At 37.8% G+C, this 16405-nt stretch overlaps 1 protein-coding gene and 1 long non-coding RNA gene across 2 annotated transcripts in view; one reads left to right on the forward strand and one right to left on the reverse strand.

Annotated features, from left to right (window-relative positions):
- The window catches only part of RSBN1L (round spermatid basic protein 1 like), an 83093-nt gene that overhangs the window by 46955 nt on the left and 19733 nt on the right, over positions 1 to 16405 (forward strand). Inside the window, exons 2-3 of the mRNA XM_032276418.1 lie at positions 195 to 311; positions 9419 to 10059. Coding sequence (XP_032132309.1) covers positions 195 to 311; positions 9419 to 10059 — 758 coding nt within the window. The remainder of the gene's footprint in view (positions 1 to 194; positions 312 to 9418; positions 10060 to 16405) is intronic.
- Positions 8710 to 15365, reverse strand: LOC116550387. Its single transcript, XR_004268375.1, has 3 exons — positions 15118 to 15365; positions 14614 to 14617; positions 8710 to 8720 (listed from the first exon to the last, which is right to left on the reverse strand). It is a non-coding gene; the product is annotated as an uncharacterized LOC116550387 (long non-coding RNA).

Below are 16405 nucleotides of genomic sequence, written 5' to 3' on the forward strand. Positions count from 1 at the left end.
TGGCACGTGCCTGTAATCCCAGCTACTCAGGAGGCTGAGGCAGGAGAATTGCCTGAACCCAGGAGGCGGAGGTTGCGGTGAGCTGAGCTCGCGCCATTGCACTCCAGCCTGGGTAACATGAGTGAAACTCCGTCTCAAAAAAAAAAAAAAAAAAATGTAATTTTTTTGTTTTAAATATTTCCTTTGTCTTCCAGATAAAATCAAAGACAAAATTAAAGAGAGAGACAAAGAAAAAGAGAGGGAGAAAAAGAAACATAAAATAATGAATGAGATCAAGAAAGAGAATGGAGAAGTAAAGATTTTGCTGAAAAGTAAGTTTTATTTAGTGGTTTTAGTTCTACTTTATTGTACTGTTCAGTGTCTGTATTGGCTAAGTGAATAAAATAAATGTTATTTGGTGCTGAATTTTGTGGAGAATAAGCAGTAATGAAAAGTAAGTGTAACAATGGAGCATTCTAATCTGTATGGTAACATGTCTTATAGTATATTTAGTGAGCCATTAAAAAGTTAATGTTTTATTAATTAAATTTAATTTCTTAAATTATTTAAAAATAAGTTATCTAATTCTATGTTTACATTACTGGTTTTACTCATATTTACATAACCTAAATTAAAAGGAAGAAATTTAGAAAATTCGCCAAAGCAATTTTTAATATGATAAAGGATGGTGAAGGAAGTGATTTTCTTAAAAATATTTGACTGTGATCACCATATCATAGTCTAGGATTTAGAGGGAACATTTTGTTCTGAGCTAAATCAGAAGGGATATGTTTCTTATATGTTTAAGAATATCTTTGTTTTATTTTCTTTTTCTCTGTTACCGTTGTTTATTACAATTGCATTCATTTGCTGTTTTTATATGAGGGTGGGTGGGGAGAAGAATTTTGGGGGTAGGTGATTGGGTAATAAGTATACTACAAATCCTATCAATAAGCCTCAACTTGTAAAGAGAGAATTTGCGGTAGAATAGATGTAAGGATAGTCTTAAATTCACTCAGATGTCAAGGTAAGAAGAATCAGTGGAATTTCATTGCTAGACAATTAGCGGATTCACTAGCTAGCAAATTCACTAGTCCTATCAAGTTGACATTTGATGATCAGAACATATTGACCTTGATTAATTTCATAATGAACTAAATTATTGGTAAGTCTTTATATTTGCTTAGGTGGGGAAAGACCACAGCACTACATATGTAACAAAATAACTGGTAGTTTATATTCTTTAGGATAAAGAGTATTAGATTCTGTATTTTCATTGCATGCTTTGTCATGTTTTCAGATGTTCGTTGTCTGTTTTCTACATGTGAGAACTTTATTTTCTATGATATTCTTTCAACCTTGAAGAAATACATCAGAGCTTAAGTTGATGGCTGCTTAGTTAATGCTCATGGTCCTTTTGTTCTGTTTCTTTTGCCAGTGTATTCTATCTGTGTTGTCTAGTTAGATTGTAAGCCTTTGGGGCAGGAATTGAATATAATCACACTATTTCTGTACAGCAGCTACTGATGAATGCTTGAAAAGTCTACTTAAGTCCAGATGCAGTGGCTAACTCCTGTAATCCCAGCATTTTGGGAGGCCGAGGTGGGCAGATCACTTAAAGTCAGGAGTTTGAGACCAGCCTGACCAACATGGTGAAACCCTGTCTCTACTAAAAATATAAAAATTAGCCGGGGATGGTGATGGGTACCTGTAATACCAGCTACTTGGGAGGCTGAGGCACAAGAATCGCTTGAACCTGGGAGGCGGCGGTTGCAGTGAGCTGAAATCATGCCACTGTACTCTAGCCTGGGCGATAGAGCAAGACGCAGTCTCAATTAAAAAAGAAAAAAGTCTACTTAACTTTAACCTTGTTTAGTCAAATGGCCCTTTTTTCCCCTGGTTTAATCAAATAGTTGTTTTCTTATTCATTTGAAAATACGATGCTATAAATTCTGTCACTGAGAAGGAATGTATTTTAGAAATATTTTATGAAAGCCTCATATGTTCTTGATTGAATACTGGATTCCTAACATAATGTGAATAATGTGGATCCAGAGATTATACATGGAAATAAAATTTAAAACAGCCTAAAATTTAAGACTTCTTTTTTTTCAAAGTATTAACTTTGAAGTAGACAAAAATTTAGGTGATATTTTGAACTGAGTTAAAGTGAAACTAGTGATGATTAGGGTAAAATAATGAGATAGATGTGGAAATTAATTTGTGACTTCTGGGATGACCATGGAAAAATTTAGGGAAAATGTATTCTCAATGGAGGTAAGTAATAATTTAATTACTGCCTTAAACAGTGTTACCAAGATTAAGTGAGGGAAAGTATGAGATAAGTGCCAAGTATAGTATCTGGCTCACAGGTACGCAGTAAGTAGATGTGAATCTTTCTTGTAACCATGTATGAGAGACTAACTTTGTGATTAAAAAGCAACAAAACCAAACTATCTCCTCTCCTCAGTGTGTAGTACATAGGTAATTACGCGAATAAACACATCATTCATTTGGAAAACAGTGCTTGTCTCATTGAAAGCACTAAGTGTTATGTGTTGTTACTATCTACCAAAAAGAATTTGCTTAGTATGTGGGGCCATTTCCCAAGTGAGCCTGTGGTGACGGTGGGGAAAGGCATCTTTTGTTGTTGGTGACTTGGAGCAACAAATCATTTAGTTTGCTGGGGGCAAATATACTTGCATTTACTACTGTGTTCCGCTTTTTTCTTTGTGGCCTCCAACTTTTATTCTATCCTTATAATTTTTTTCTTATAAAAATAATATTGTAAGCTGTGGTATACACAGGTATTGATGGATGATGGCATTTGAATCTAAAATAGATGCTAACTATTCCATACCAATTCATTTCCTCCAAGTTTTTCTTAAAAATTGTGTCAGGTAGGCTGGGTGTGGTGGCTCACGCCTGTAACCCCAGCACTTTGGGAGGCCGAGTTGGGTGGGTCACTTCAGGCCAGGAGTTTGAGACCAGCCTGGCCAACCTAGTGAAACCCCATCTCTACTAAAAATACAAAAATTAGCGAGGCATGGTGGCGCTCACCTGTAATCTCAGCTATTTGCAAGGCAGAGGTAGGAGAATCGCCTGAACCCAGGAGGCAGAAGCTGTGGCTGAGATTGCACCACTGCACTCTAGCCTGGATGACAGAGCGAGACTTGGACTTAAAAAAAAAATTGTGTCACTTTTTTTTTTTTTTTTAACTAGAAATATATACAAAATCATATACACGATAAAGTTTTTTGTTAATGTAAAAATTTTACAAAGGTTTATTCGCTAAGAAAGTTGGATTATTTTCTGTTTTCAAAATAGTTTAAAGGAACAAATAAGTTTGAAATAAAGCTTATTTAGTGGGTTTCATCATTTTATACTAAAGTTCACCAATTGCTTTTTCTGATCATATGTAATATGTTCCAGGCATTTTTGTGTTGTTTATTAATGATAAAGTGTGAGAATATGTGTTATGATTATAGTATTTTTGAGAACAAATGTTTATCATTATAGCATTTTAAAGAAGTTTGCTGGTGAGCAGTTAGAATGGAAGTTAAAAGAAGTCAGTGTTCAAAGTTATTGGTAGTGTACTAAAGGTCATAGGTAGGTAAATCATGGCTGGAAGAGTGACAGCATTGCAGTGCAAAAGAAGCAAAGTCATTCCCCAGAGACCAAAAGTTGAAATTAACTAAGCTAATTATTACCTTTTTTCCCTATGCATAATAATGGAGGGGGGAGAGAAAGATAGATACAAATTATAAATTCTATAATAAATATATAAAATTCATAAATATATATATAAATTCCCATATCAGATAGGAAATCAGATCCAATTTTTCTGAGTAACTTTTGTTTTTCACTTTATTAATACAGAAAGTATATGAAAGTTAGTGGTAGAATCAAGCCAGTGAATTTATGATTTTAAAAGGTTTTTTTTTTTTCCCCCCCGTAATTAGCCATTAGCAACTCATGCTGTCTTTGTTTCTGTATGTGCTTCTTTCTGTCTCTGTGAATGTATTTTTTTCTCTGGCTCTAAGTATATCTGCATCTCTGTTTCTGATTCCTTCACTCCCAGTCTGGCACTCTATCTCTGGCTCTGACTCTATACATGTGTACATCTGTGGTGCTCTTTGTGTGTCGTCTGCCATGTGCATTTGTCTGTGACTTTGGGGAGGGTCTCCCAACAACATTTTACTTTACTTTTTTTTTTTTGAGATGGAGTTTTACTGTGACACCAAGTCTGGAGTGCAGTGGCACAGTCTGGGTTCACTACAACCTCTGCTTCCTGGGTTCAAACGATTCTCCTGCCTCAGCCTCCTGAGTAGCTGGGACTACAGGGACATGCAACCATGCCTGGCTAATTTTGTTGTTTTTAAGATATTAATTAACTAAATATGATGTTTTGATAATTTATACCTAGGCAGCAAGTCTGATTTTGATAACATTCAAATACATGTCAGCCGCTTACAGATAGACTCTTTGAGAAATTAACACTTTGCCTTTTATGACTTCATATACCTATGTAATGAATAACATTGACACGTTTCTGGTTTTGGTTCTTAGGATACTACATTGTTCTTCATTGCACACTTATGAATTATCACTTTTATGAATTATTACAGATAATTTCTTAACATTAAACTTCACTTTTATAGAATGCTAGCAACTTGAGATAGTTTTTGTTGTTTTCACGGCCAGAATTTAGTGGTAGTCATATGTGCAAAAACTTGACTGAAAGGAAGATAAGGGAAAAAACTATAAGCCTTATGTAGTCTGTTAGTGAGATAGATTTTTTAATTCATACTTCAAGTGTTCTTGTTTAGCAATATGCTAGATACTATCAGGGGTGTAATGATGGAAAAAGAGGTATCATTTCACTCTAAGTTAATACAAAGGTTATTTGTTTCACTCATACAGTGTTGACAGACATACGGTATATAAGTATCCTATGAGTGAAACATGTAACTTTTATAATATATGAGTTAGGAGTGAAGAACTTGAGAAATGAGGGAAAGCAACATGAAGGAAAGGATGTAAGAGTTGTCTTTAATGCAGTGGTCCCAAACCTTACTCATACCAGTGACCAATTTTGTGCAAGACAGTTTTTCCATGGATGGACAGGGGATGGCTTTGGGATGATTCAAGGGCATTACATTTATTGTATACTTTATTTCTATTATTATTACATTATAATATATAATGAAATAATTCTATAACTCACCATAATGTAGAATCAGTGGGACCCCTGAACTTGTTAATCTATATTTGCAGCAACTCCTAGCCCTATATCATTGCCTTGGCTCCGTCTCAGATCATCAGGCATTAGATTCTCATAAGGAGAATGCAGCCTAGATCCCTTGGATGCGTAGTTCACAATAGTGTTCACCCTCCTATAAGAATCTGATGTCATCAGGAAGTAGAGCTCAGGCAGTAATGTGAGTGATGGGGAATGGCTGTAAATACAGATGAAACTTTGCTGGCTCACCTCCTGCTGTGCAGCCCAGTTCTGACAGGATATAAAGCAGTACCAGTCTGTGGCCCAGTGGGTGGGGACCCCTGCTTTAATGGATGGTGTATCAGTCCATTCTTGCACTTCTCTAAAGAAATACCTGAGACTGGGTAATTTATAAAGAAAAGGGGTTTAATTGGCTTATGGTTCTGCAGGCTGTACAGGAAGCATGATGCTGGCATCTGCTCAGCTTTGGGGAGTCCTCAGGAAACTTTCAATTATGGTGGAAGGTGAAGGGAAAGCAGGCACACCGTACATGGCCAGAGCAGGAGAGAGGTGGTGAGAGGAGAGCTGCTGCACATTTAATCAGATGTCACTTACTGTGGTGACACAGCACCAAGGGGGAAACCCACCCCCATGATTCAGTTACCTCTCACCAGGCCCCACCTTCAACTGTAATTGGGTATCACAGTTCAACATGAAATTTGGGAGGGGACACAGATCCAAACCATATCATTTCACCCCTGGCCCCTCCCAAATCTCATGTCCTTCTCACATTGCAAAATTCAGTCATGCCTTCCCAACAGTCCCCGTAAATCTTAACTCATTCCAGCATTAACCCAAAAGATAAAGTCCAAAGTCTCATCTGAGACAAGGCCAAGTCTCTTCCACCTATGAGCCTATAAAATAAAAGACAACAAGGTATAGACATTGAGTAAATACTTCTGTTTCAAAAGGGAGAAATTGGCCAAAAGAAAGGGGCTACAGGCCTCGTGCAAGTCCTGAAACCCAGCAGGGCAGTCGTTATATCTTAAAGTTCCAAAATAATCCCCTTTGACTCCATGCCCCACATCCAGGACACTCTCATGCAAGAGGTGGGCTCCTAGTGCCTTAGGTAGCCCCACCCCCTGTGGCTATGCAGGGTTCAGCCCCTGTGGCTGCTCTCAAGGGCTGGTATTGAGTGCTGGAGCTTGAGGCTATTCCAGGTACAATGGTGCTTGAGTGCTTGAGCTTGAGGCTATTCCAGGTGCATGGTGCAAGCTTTTGGTGGATCTACCATTTCAGAGTCTGGAGGACAATGGCCTTCTTCTCATAGCTCCACTAGGTAGTGCCCCAGAGGAGACTCAGTGTGGGGGCACTAACCCCACATTTCCCCACATTACCTTTTCCAAACCTTTATGGTTTGGAAAATTTGCAGTCTGGTCATGTGGTAGAAAAGAAAAGCCAATTGTCAGGGAAGGAGTTCAAGCAGGCTGCAGAAATTTGCATAAATAAAATGAAAGAATCAACTGCTAATAACCAAGACAATGGGGAAAAGTCCTAGAAGGCATTTCAGAGAAACTCATGGCAGCTCCTCCCATCACAGGCCTGGAAGCCTAGGAGGACTGAATGGTTTCCTGGGCCAGGTCCGGGGCCTGCTGCTCTGCACAGCCTCAGGATACTGCTCACTGCTCCCCAGCCACCCCAACTCCAGCTGTGGCTCAAAGGGGCCCAGGTACAGCTTGAGCCACTATTTCAAGGGTGCCAGCCATAAGACTTCTGTGTGGTGTTAAGCCTGCCAGTACACAGAATGCAAGACTTGTGGCTTGGGAGCTTCCACCTAGATTTTGGAGGATGTATGGAAACACCTGGATATTCAGGAAGAAGCCTGCTATAGGGATGGAACCCTCATGGAGAATCTCTCTACTAGGGGAGACACTTCCACATTGTTAGATATCTTTATAGCAATGCCTCATTCCTCAGTACCAATTTTCTGTATTAGTCCATTGTTGTAATCCTATAAATAAATACCTGAGACTGGGTAATTTATAAAGAAAAGAGGCTTAATTGGCTCATGGTTCTGCAGGCTGTACAGGAAGCATGATGCTGGCATCTGCTCAGCTTCTGGGGAGGCCTCAGGAAACTTTCAGTCATATCAAATGTATAGGAAAGAGTTCAGTGGTAAGTAATGAGCAAGGCAAGGGTATTTTAAGGAGAGGAAATGTCTTTGCCAGTAGAGAGACGTTTAGAAATTGTAAATAAGTAGTGCAGTTTGACCAGAGCATGAAGTACTTGAGGGCACTGTCTTAGGATTCCAGACTGAAGAGATAGGTAGACATTGAGAGCTCTTGAAAGCAGTTTAGCTAAGGAATGAATATGATAAAAGAATATATAAAAATTACAGAAAGGTTAATATGACTCTAGCATTCAGGATGAGAGACCATTACGTGGCTGTTAGACCAAAATTTGAGACAGTGGCATCGAGGAATTCAGAAGTAATCAAGGATGAGCTGGATAATTCTGTCAGATCCTGGAGAGACTAGAAAAAATGATTTGAGTAAATACTACTGGTTTTGATATTTCAACATTCTGGGAAAGCAAATTTAATCAGATTGAAAGCAGAAACAGATTTTAAACACTAAAAATGGTAAGGTGATAAAGGAAAGAAAGACACTGGGCAAGATCATTCTTTTTTCTTTTTTTATTCTTTTTGAGATGGAGTTTCACTGTGTCACCCAGGCTGGAGTGCAGTGGCACCATCTCGGCTCACTGCAATCTCTGCCTCCCTGTTCAAGCAGTTCTTCTGCCTCAGTCTCCTGAGTAGCTGGGATTACAGTTGCACGCCACCATACCCAGCTAATTTTCATGTTTTTAGTAGAGACAGGGTTTCAATCTGTTGGCCAGGCTCCTCTTGAACTTCCGACCTCAAGCAATCTGCCCACCTTGGCTTCCCAAAGTGCTGGGATTACAGTCATGAGCCAACACGCCTGGCCTGTTTTTTTTTGTTTTTTTTTGTTTTTTTTTTGTTTTTTTTTTTTTTTAATTTAAAAAATTTCTTCTTCATTTTTCTTTTTTAACCACTCAGGGCATAGATTATTTATGAAAAATTTGGTGGTCAAAAGTCTACTAAACAAGGGTTATTGGAATTGATGAGAGGGACTTATTTTTGAAAATAGGCAAAACATCTCATTTACTGGAAGCAGAAAGGAAAAAAGATATGGGAAGATAGAAATATTTAGGTAAAGAAGCAGATTGGGAGAATTTCACTCATGGCAGGTTTTCTGTGAAACTGAGGTAAAAGGTGGAAACAGTGAATGCTTTTTCTCAGCCCTTAGTTTGGTTTTATATTATCTCTCTCATGAGGATATTTACTTGTTTCTATTTTTCTTACATAGAAATGAATACAATGTGATAATATTAAGTGTTTATATGTATACTTAGATTCTATAGCTGTGGATTAATCTTTTATTCTTTGGATTTCTACATTTCTGAGCCCAGAATCTGTGTACTTTTGTTAACAAAAGCTCTTTAATATACAAAGTACCTTTTTATTCATCTCTTTACCAGTATGTGGGTATTATTTGAGCTTAGGAAATGAGAAATGATTCTGATTTTTGTCATCTTTTTTTTGTAGTACCTGTCTGGGTTTTCACTGTAATTTTGTAACTCTGATGGACCTAAAGTAGACCATATTAGATGCAAGAGTAATTTGCTAAGGAGGAAATATGGTAAAACGCTAAGGAATTGCTGTTTGTTGCTGTTATATTGTGCAACAGTTTTCTCCCTTTGTGATTTATAAATCTCCATGACACTTTGATGCAATATTTAAGACCTGAGGTAAAGTAAAATTGACAATATATATCAATGAGTAACATCTAGAGGACATTGTTTATATTGATCTTTTTTCATCTTTACATTTCTTACTTTCTACAACATTTGAAGATTGTTTTCTAAAATGCTCATTCATCTCTTTATTTCAGTAAACCATGAGCATTTGCTTTGTGTCAGAAAGCACACAGTGTAGATGTAACTTTGCTCTAAGCCTGTCTCTGTCTCTCTCTGTGTAGATGAAGAGACTATTGATTATCAATTCTGTAAAAAATGAGTCCAAATATATAATTCTGAGTAAATTTTCAGAAGTAAACTTCTTATTTATCCAAAACTGTTCCTAAAGCATGGTTTTTAAAATAATTATAGCATTTCAAAAACCATTTTTTCCAACAGGTGGGAAGGAGAAACCAAAAACAAATGTAGAAGACTTACAAATTAAAAAGGTAAAGAAGAAAAAGAAAAAGAAACACAAAGAAAATGAAAAACGGAAGCGCCCAAAAATGTATAGCAAATCTATTCAGACCATCTGTTCAGGATTGCTAATTGATGTTGAAGATCAAGAAGCCAAAGGCATTCTAAATGATAACATGAAAGATTATGTTGGCAAGAATTTGGATACCAAGAACTATGATCCCAAAATTCCAGAGAACAGTGAGTTTCCATTTGTCTCATTAAAGGAGCCACGAGTTCAGAATAACCTCAAAAGGTTGGACACTTTGGAATTTAAACAGCTCATTCATATAGAGCACCAGCCTAATGGAGGTGCATCAGTCATTCATGCCTACAGTAATGAACTCTCCCATCTGTCTCCTATGGAGATGGAGAGGTTTGCAGAAGAGTTTGTGGGTCTAGTGTTCAGTGAAAATGAAAACTCTGCAGCTTTCTATGTGATGGGTATTGTTCATGGGGCAGCTACTTATTTACCTGACTTTTTAGACTATTTTTCATTTAATTTTCCCAATTCTCCAGTGAAAATGGAGATATTGGGAAAGAAAGATATAGAGACAACGACTATGTCCAATTTTCATGCTCAGGTAAGAGGTTTTTAGTTTTATTTTATAAAATAACTTTTAATGATATATTTTTAAGATGAGTTTCTGTTCTTTTTTCCTGGTTTGAAATAAAAAGGTAAGAATATAATGAAACCATTTGGGAGTACTAAGAGTAAATTACTTTCTTGATGTGAGAATCAAGATTTAAAATTCAGTTTCCACTTACGTGTGTTTTTTTCTTAAAGATAATGAAATAATTAAGATTCTGTTGTCCTTTTTTTTTTTTTTTTTTTTTTTGCAAGGAGAGATCTTAAACCTAAGAAGGTGAATTGCACCGTGTATTCTCCAGTCCTTAAATAGTTGTCTTACCTGAAAATCACCTAAAATTGTCTTCCACCTTTATAATGTTTTAAGATACGTAGCACTAGGCGCATCACATGCTAGATACTGAATAAATGTTGGCCATTAAAAATATTGTGGTTACAGGCTGGGCATGGTGGCTCCTGCCTATAATCCCAGCACTTCAGGAGGCCAAGGCAGGCGGATCACCTGAAGTTGAGAGTTCAAGATCAGCCTGACCAACATGGAGAAACCCTGTTTCTACTAAAAATACAAAATTAGCCGGGTGTGGTGGCACATTCCTGTAATCCCAGCTACCTGGGAGGCTAAGGCAGGAGAATCGCTAGAACCTGGGAGTCAGAGGTTGTGGTGAGCTGATATCACGCCATTGCACTCCAGCCTGGGCAACAAGAGCAAAACTCCCATCTCAAAAAATAAAAAATAAAAAATGAATAAAATAATACTGTGGTACAAAGGAGTCATCAGTTATTGTGTAATGATGTGTAAAAAGTAGCAATCAGTATATATCTTGAGCTAATTTCCATTTCCTGCCCTTCTCTGTGGTGAATATGCATTATTCTAGAAAGGAGACAGAATAGAGTCTGCTGGTTCTTGAACATCTGTGCGGGTCCATCTGAAAGGCTGGTGCCATTGTTATCCATCCTCAGATTGGGACTGTTTACGCTAGGAGTTTGGCCAGTTCTCATATTTATTGATGCTGTAGTTTTTGGTTTTCTAGAAACAGTTTTGGTTTTTGGTTTTCTAGAAACAGTTTTGGTTTCTAGGACAACATTCTAGTTTGGAAGGAGGAAAAAAGTAAAGGAAGTCTCAAATGGAGCTTAGTGATTATTTATCCCAACGTTTCTCAATTTACAAACAAGTTAACAGTCATAGAAAGAGAGGAGTAACTTAGTGTTTAAAGTTGTCAGCAGTATCAGGATTAGAATGAAGTCTTAATCTTCATCCAGGGCTGCTTTCCTTATTCTGAATACATTTCTTTTTTGATGGGTGCTCAAATTACAGCTTCCACTTTAAATGGTAGTCTGGATGTTCGGTCATATCCACACATGAGTCTGCCCCCAGTAGTATGTTTGGTGTATAATGTGTAGTATACTGTGGTCGGGAAAATAATTTTTTTTTTTTTTGAGCTGGAGTCTCGCTCTTTTGCCCAGGCTGAAGTGCAGTGGTGCAATTTCAGCTCACCGCAACTTTCAGGGAATTCCAGGTTCAAGCGATTCTCCTGCTTCAGCCTCCCCAGTAGCTGGGATTATAGACGTGTACCACCACACCTGGCTATTTTTATTATTATTATTTTTTTTAGTAGAGACAAGGTTTCTCCATGTTGGTCAGGGTGATCTTGAACTCCTGACTTCAAATGATCTGCCTGCCTCAGCCTTCCAAAGTGCTGGGATTACAGGCGTAAGCCACCATGCCCAGCCTGGAAAATAATTATTAGTGTGCATGTGGGGGGAAATTATTCTCTAACATAACACGTTTTAGAATTGAAATTTAAATATTTTTAAAGTGAATAGGGAGCTGTAGAGCATCCATTACGAGCCCTGTCATTTTACAGAATCCCAAAATGGTGAGTTACTTGTCTGAGGTTACACCTGCGTTTAATGGCAGAATCAGGACTGGCATCTAATAATAGTGTTTACTGTTTATTGAGTACTGATTGTGCTAAGGACTAGTTCTAAGTATTTTATATGTAGCAAGGCATTTAATCCTCATTATGATCTTATTTAGCCATGAAGAAACATCCAGTGAGAGAAGAAATAACATGTGCTCAAAGTCCCTTATCACTTTATCGTTAATTTGTCATTTATTGTATATCTCCTAAATGCCAGGTTTTATAGTGGGGCTCTTGGCTCCCATTCCCAGTTCACAGTATCACAAACTATCTTGCTTTGATACAATGCAAGTTTGCTTCAGTAATCTTTTAAACAGTGCACTCATGCGCATCACATTACATGCTTTTCAAATGGTTTTTCAGATAAGGTTAGGAATTATTTTATGCTAAATGATAAAAATATTCATCTAAACTGTGTAATACGTACACCATGAAAATCGTTTTTATTACTAAATAAAATGAGGTGCTGGACTTGCTAATCATGGCAGTGTGTGCCTGGGCTGTGGATCTCAAGTCCTTGATGAGCCACCAACCCTGGTTGTCACCATCTCTTCAGGCTTCTTGGGTAGTGCATATTGCAAAGAGGAAATTCCAGGCAGATGTACCTCTTTGTTACCAGCTGTGGTTCTAGCCCCATGTCTTTGTAATTTGTTACCTGGTGACCTAAGCATGTCAGCTGCACAGACTGGTTTTGCTTCTTTAGCTTTAGACTTCAAGGCAAGAAACTGCATGTACAACGGCCATATTCCCTTTATTGCAAGAGCCTTCAGATCTTATTCCTGTGAGTGGGGAAGTTGCTGTCTGCAGCAGATTGGAAGATAGCCTTCGGTTTGTCCTTAGGCACTGGCTTTATGAAACTGAATGGGATCCAGAAGAGACAGCAGTAGGAGAAAAATGAGCATGCTTATTCTTGCACAGTTCTATTTCTTATCCTTTGAGTCCTCCCAGTAAAAGCTCTGTCTCTTAGCCGACATTGAGGTGTCCCTCCAGGAGTTGATTTTATTTAGTAAACTTTTTACTGAAATATAATCTATACACAGAATACATAATATACATATTATAAATGTATAGCTTGATGAATCTTCACAGAGAACACACCATGGTTTAAAAAAGCCAAATATTATTAGTAGCCAGAAACCTTCCCCAAAACCTTTTTTATCAATACTGTACCAACCCACCAATCCCACCACATGTGCAAATACCCAGGAGATCACTGTCCTGACCTTGAACACCACTGATATATTTTGTGCTTCTTTTTGAACTTTAATGGAATCAGATAGTACGTACATGTTGTGTCTGGTCTCTTTCCTGTAGTACAATGTTTGTGAGATTCACCCATCTTGTATGTAGTGGTACTGCTGTATGGTATTCCATTGTGTTAATATACCACAGTTTGTTGTTTATCTTGTTACCATATAGATGGACATTTGAGTTGTTTCCAGTTTGAGACTGTTAGAACAGGGGTGCTATGAATATTTTTCACGTGTCTTGATGAGTATATACCTAATATTAGGATTTCAGGATCAAAACATATGCAGATACTCAGTTTTGCCAGATACTGCCAGTGTTCCAAAGTTATTGTGCTGATTTACATTCCCACTAGCAGTGTTCCACATCCTTTGCTATGTTTAGTAGTGTCTTTTTCATTTAAGTCATTCTGGTGATTATGTAGTGGTAGCTCCCTGTGGTTTAATTTGTATTTCCCTGATATCTAAGGATGTCAAGTACTTTTCTGTATGATTGTTATTTGGTTGAATTTCCAGTTTTGTAAAGAATCTGTCCACTCTATCCATTTCTTATTTGTTTTTTCTAGTTGATTTGTTGGACTATTATATATGTAGATAAGAATCTTTTGTCACCTAACTATTGCAAATATTTCTTCTCACTTGGGTGTCTTACTATTTATTTAACTCTTAGGTATCTTTTGATGACTAGAAGTTCCTAAGTTTAATGCAATCTAATTTATAGTTTGTAAGCCATTTATGATTACTGTTTCTTTCTTTTCTTTTTTTTTTTTTCTTTTTTTTTCTTGAGACAGAGTCTCACTCTGTTGCCCAGGCTGGAGTGCAGTGGTGTGATCTTGGCTCACTGCAACCTCCGCCTCCCAGGTTCAAGCGATTCTGCCTCAGCCTCTCAAGTAGCTGGGACTACAGATGTGCACCACCATGCCTGGCTAATTTTTGTATATTTAGTAGAAACGGGGTTTCACCATATTGGTCAGGCTAGTCTTGAACTAACTTTGTGATCAACCCGCCTTGGCCTCCCAAAGTGCTGGGATTACAGAGGTGAGCCACTGCACCCAGCCTATGATTACTGTTTCTTATGTTCTGTTGTGGAAATCTTTGCCTACCACAAAGTCCTTAATATATTCTGTGAAGTTTTATTCTGGAAACTTTATTGTTTTACCTTTCATGGTTAAATCTATAGTTAATAAAACAGCTAAAAATATTGGAAAAATAGTTTATAGTTCTGGAATTGATCTTTGTCTATGGCATGTGGTAAAGATCAAGGTTCATATTTTTGTGTATAAATATCCAAAGGACCAAGCAGCATTTGTGGGAAATATATATCTCTTCCTCATTGCATTGTAGTGTCACCTTAGTCATAAAACAGCTAATCATATGCACGGGTCTGTTTCTGGGCTCTCTCCGATTCCATTGTTTTGTTTGTCTAATTGTTATAGCTTTATAATAACTCGATTGATTGATAGATATAGGGTCTTGCTTTATCACTAGAGTGCTGTGGTACAATCATAGTGCTCTGTAGCCTCAAATTCCTGGGCTCAAGTGATCCTTCCACATCAGTCTCCTGGTAGCTGGGACTACAGGTGTGAGCCACTGTGCCCAGTCTAGAATCAGTTTGCCAGCTTTGTTCTTCAAGATTTCCTTGGCTCTTTACATTTCCATATAAACTTTTTAGAATCAGCTTTTCACATTTCACAGAATTATCTGCTAGAATATTCCTTGGTATTACAAGAATCATAGAATCAGCTACATAATTTGTTATCTTTTAGTTACTACAGAATTTAAAGCAAACTATTTTGGTTGCCCTGATTATAATTTAAGAACAAAAGATGTCAAGTACAAAACTTTTCTCTACATTTCTGCTTTCCTCTGCTCTGTAGAAAGCACTATCTTGAACTGAACCTACTGAACTTAGTCAAGGTGGTCCTCGACTCAGATGGTTCGACTCATAATTTTTTGACTTTACAATGGGTTTATCAGGTTGAAACCCCATAGTTAAATCGAGCAGCATCTGGACTTAAGATGGTTCAGCTTACTTACAATTTTTTTTTAGTGGGCTTATCAGAGTTATTTATTTATTTATTTGTTTGTTTGAGACAAGAGTCTCTGTCACCCAAGGTGGAGAGCAGTGGCACAATCTCAGCTTCACTGCAACCACTGCCTCCCAGATTTCAGTGATTCTCAAGGGATTACAGGTGCCTGCCACCACGCCTGGCTCATTTTTGTATTTTTAGTAGAGACAGGGTTTCACCACGTTAGCCAGGCTGGTCTCGAACTCCTGACCTCAGGTGATCTGCCTGCCTCGACCTCCCACAGTGCTAGGATTACAGGCATGAGCCACCACACCCGGCTGCTTATCAGAATTTTAAATGCAGTTGTTTTCTAACCATGCTTCTCCCACTTCCAAACTCTAAATCTTATTTTTATTTTATCCTGGTTCTAAGTTATTCCTCAGGTAACTTATGTCAAAGTATTAACTGATGATGATGAAGGGTCTATTATTTTAATAATGAAACTTACTAAATCTGATCTGATCTGTTAGACCTGCTTCACTAGAATGGGGCAGAATGCTAGCACTTGTTGAATTCATGCTGGGGTCATTCACTGTGTTAGGCTAGTAATAGCAATTTGATGTTTCATCTTTGAAACATTGCTTGCCTTTCTACTAAATTTTCATTTTGACCAATTGTGCCTGCCCCATCCTTCTCAAATACTTTTGAACTGATCTGTACAAAATATCACAGCAGAGACCACATGCTCTAATAATAAGAAAAGTTTTCCCCCATTATTGTACTACTTTAAAATGGGTAATTTTTGTTCTTATTTTGGTTGCAGTTATATGGGTATTTTTGAAATGTTGATTAAGTATCATTCCCTATTTTGATTAGAAAATATATGCCAGATATGATGGGTAATGGCTCCCCCTTGTGACACAGTCATTTATGTCATGTTTAGATTGCCTCAGAATGTCCTGGAGGCCTTGTTTTTAAAAATAAGGGACTCTTGCCGGGCGTGGTGGCTCACGCCTGTAATCCCAGCACTTTGGGAGGCCGAGGCGGGTGGATCACGAGATCAAGAGATCGAGACCATCCTGGTCAACACGGTGAAACCCCGTCTATACTAAAAATACAAAACATTAGCTGGGCATGGTGGCGCGTGCCTGTAATCCCAGCTA

The sequence above is a fragment of the Sapajus apella genome, unplaced genomic scaffold, assembly GCF_009761245.1.
Source record: "Sapajus apella isolate SASKATOON/1434 unplaced genomic scaffold, GSC_monkey_1.0 scaffold7, whole genome shotgun sequence".
NCBI lineage: Eukaryota > Metazoa > Chordata > Mammalia > Primates > Cebidae > Sapajus > Sapajus apella.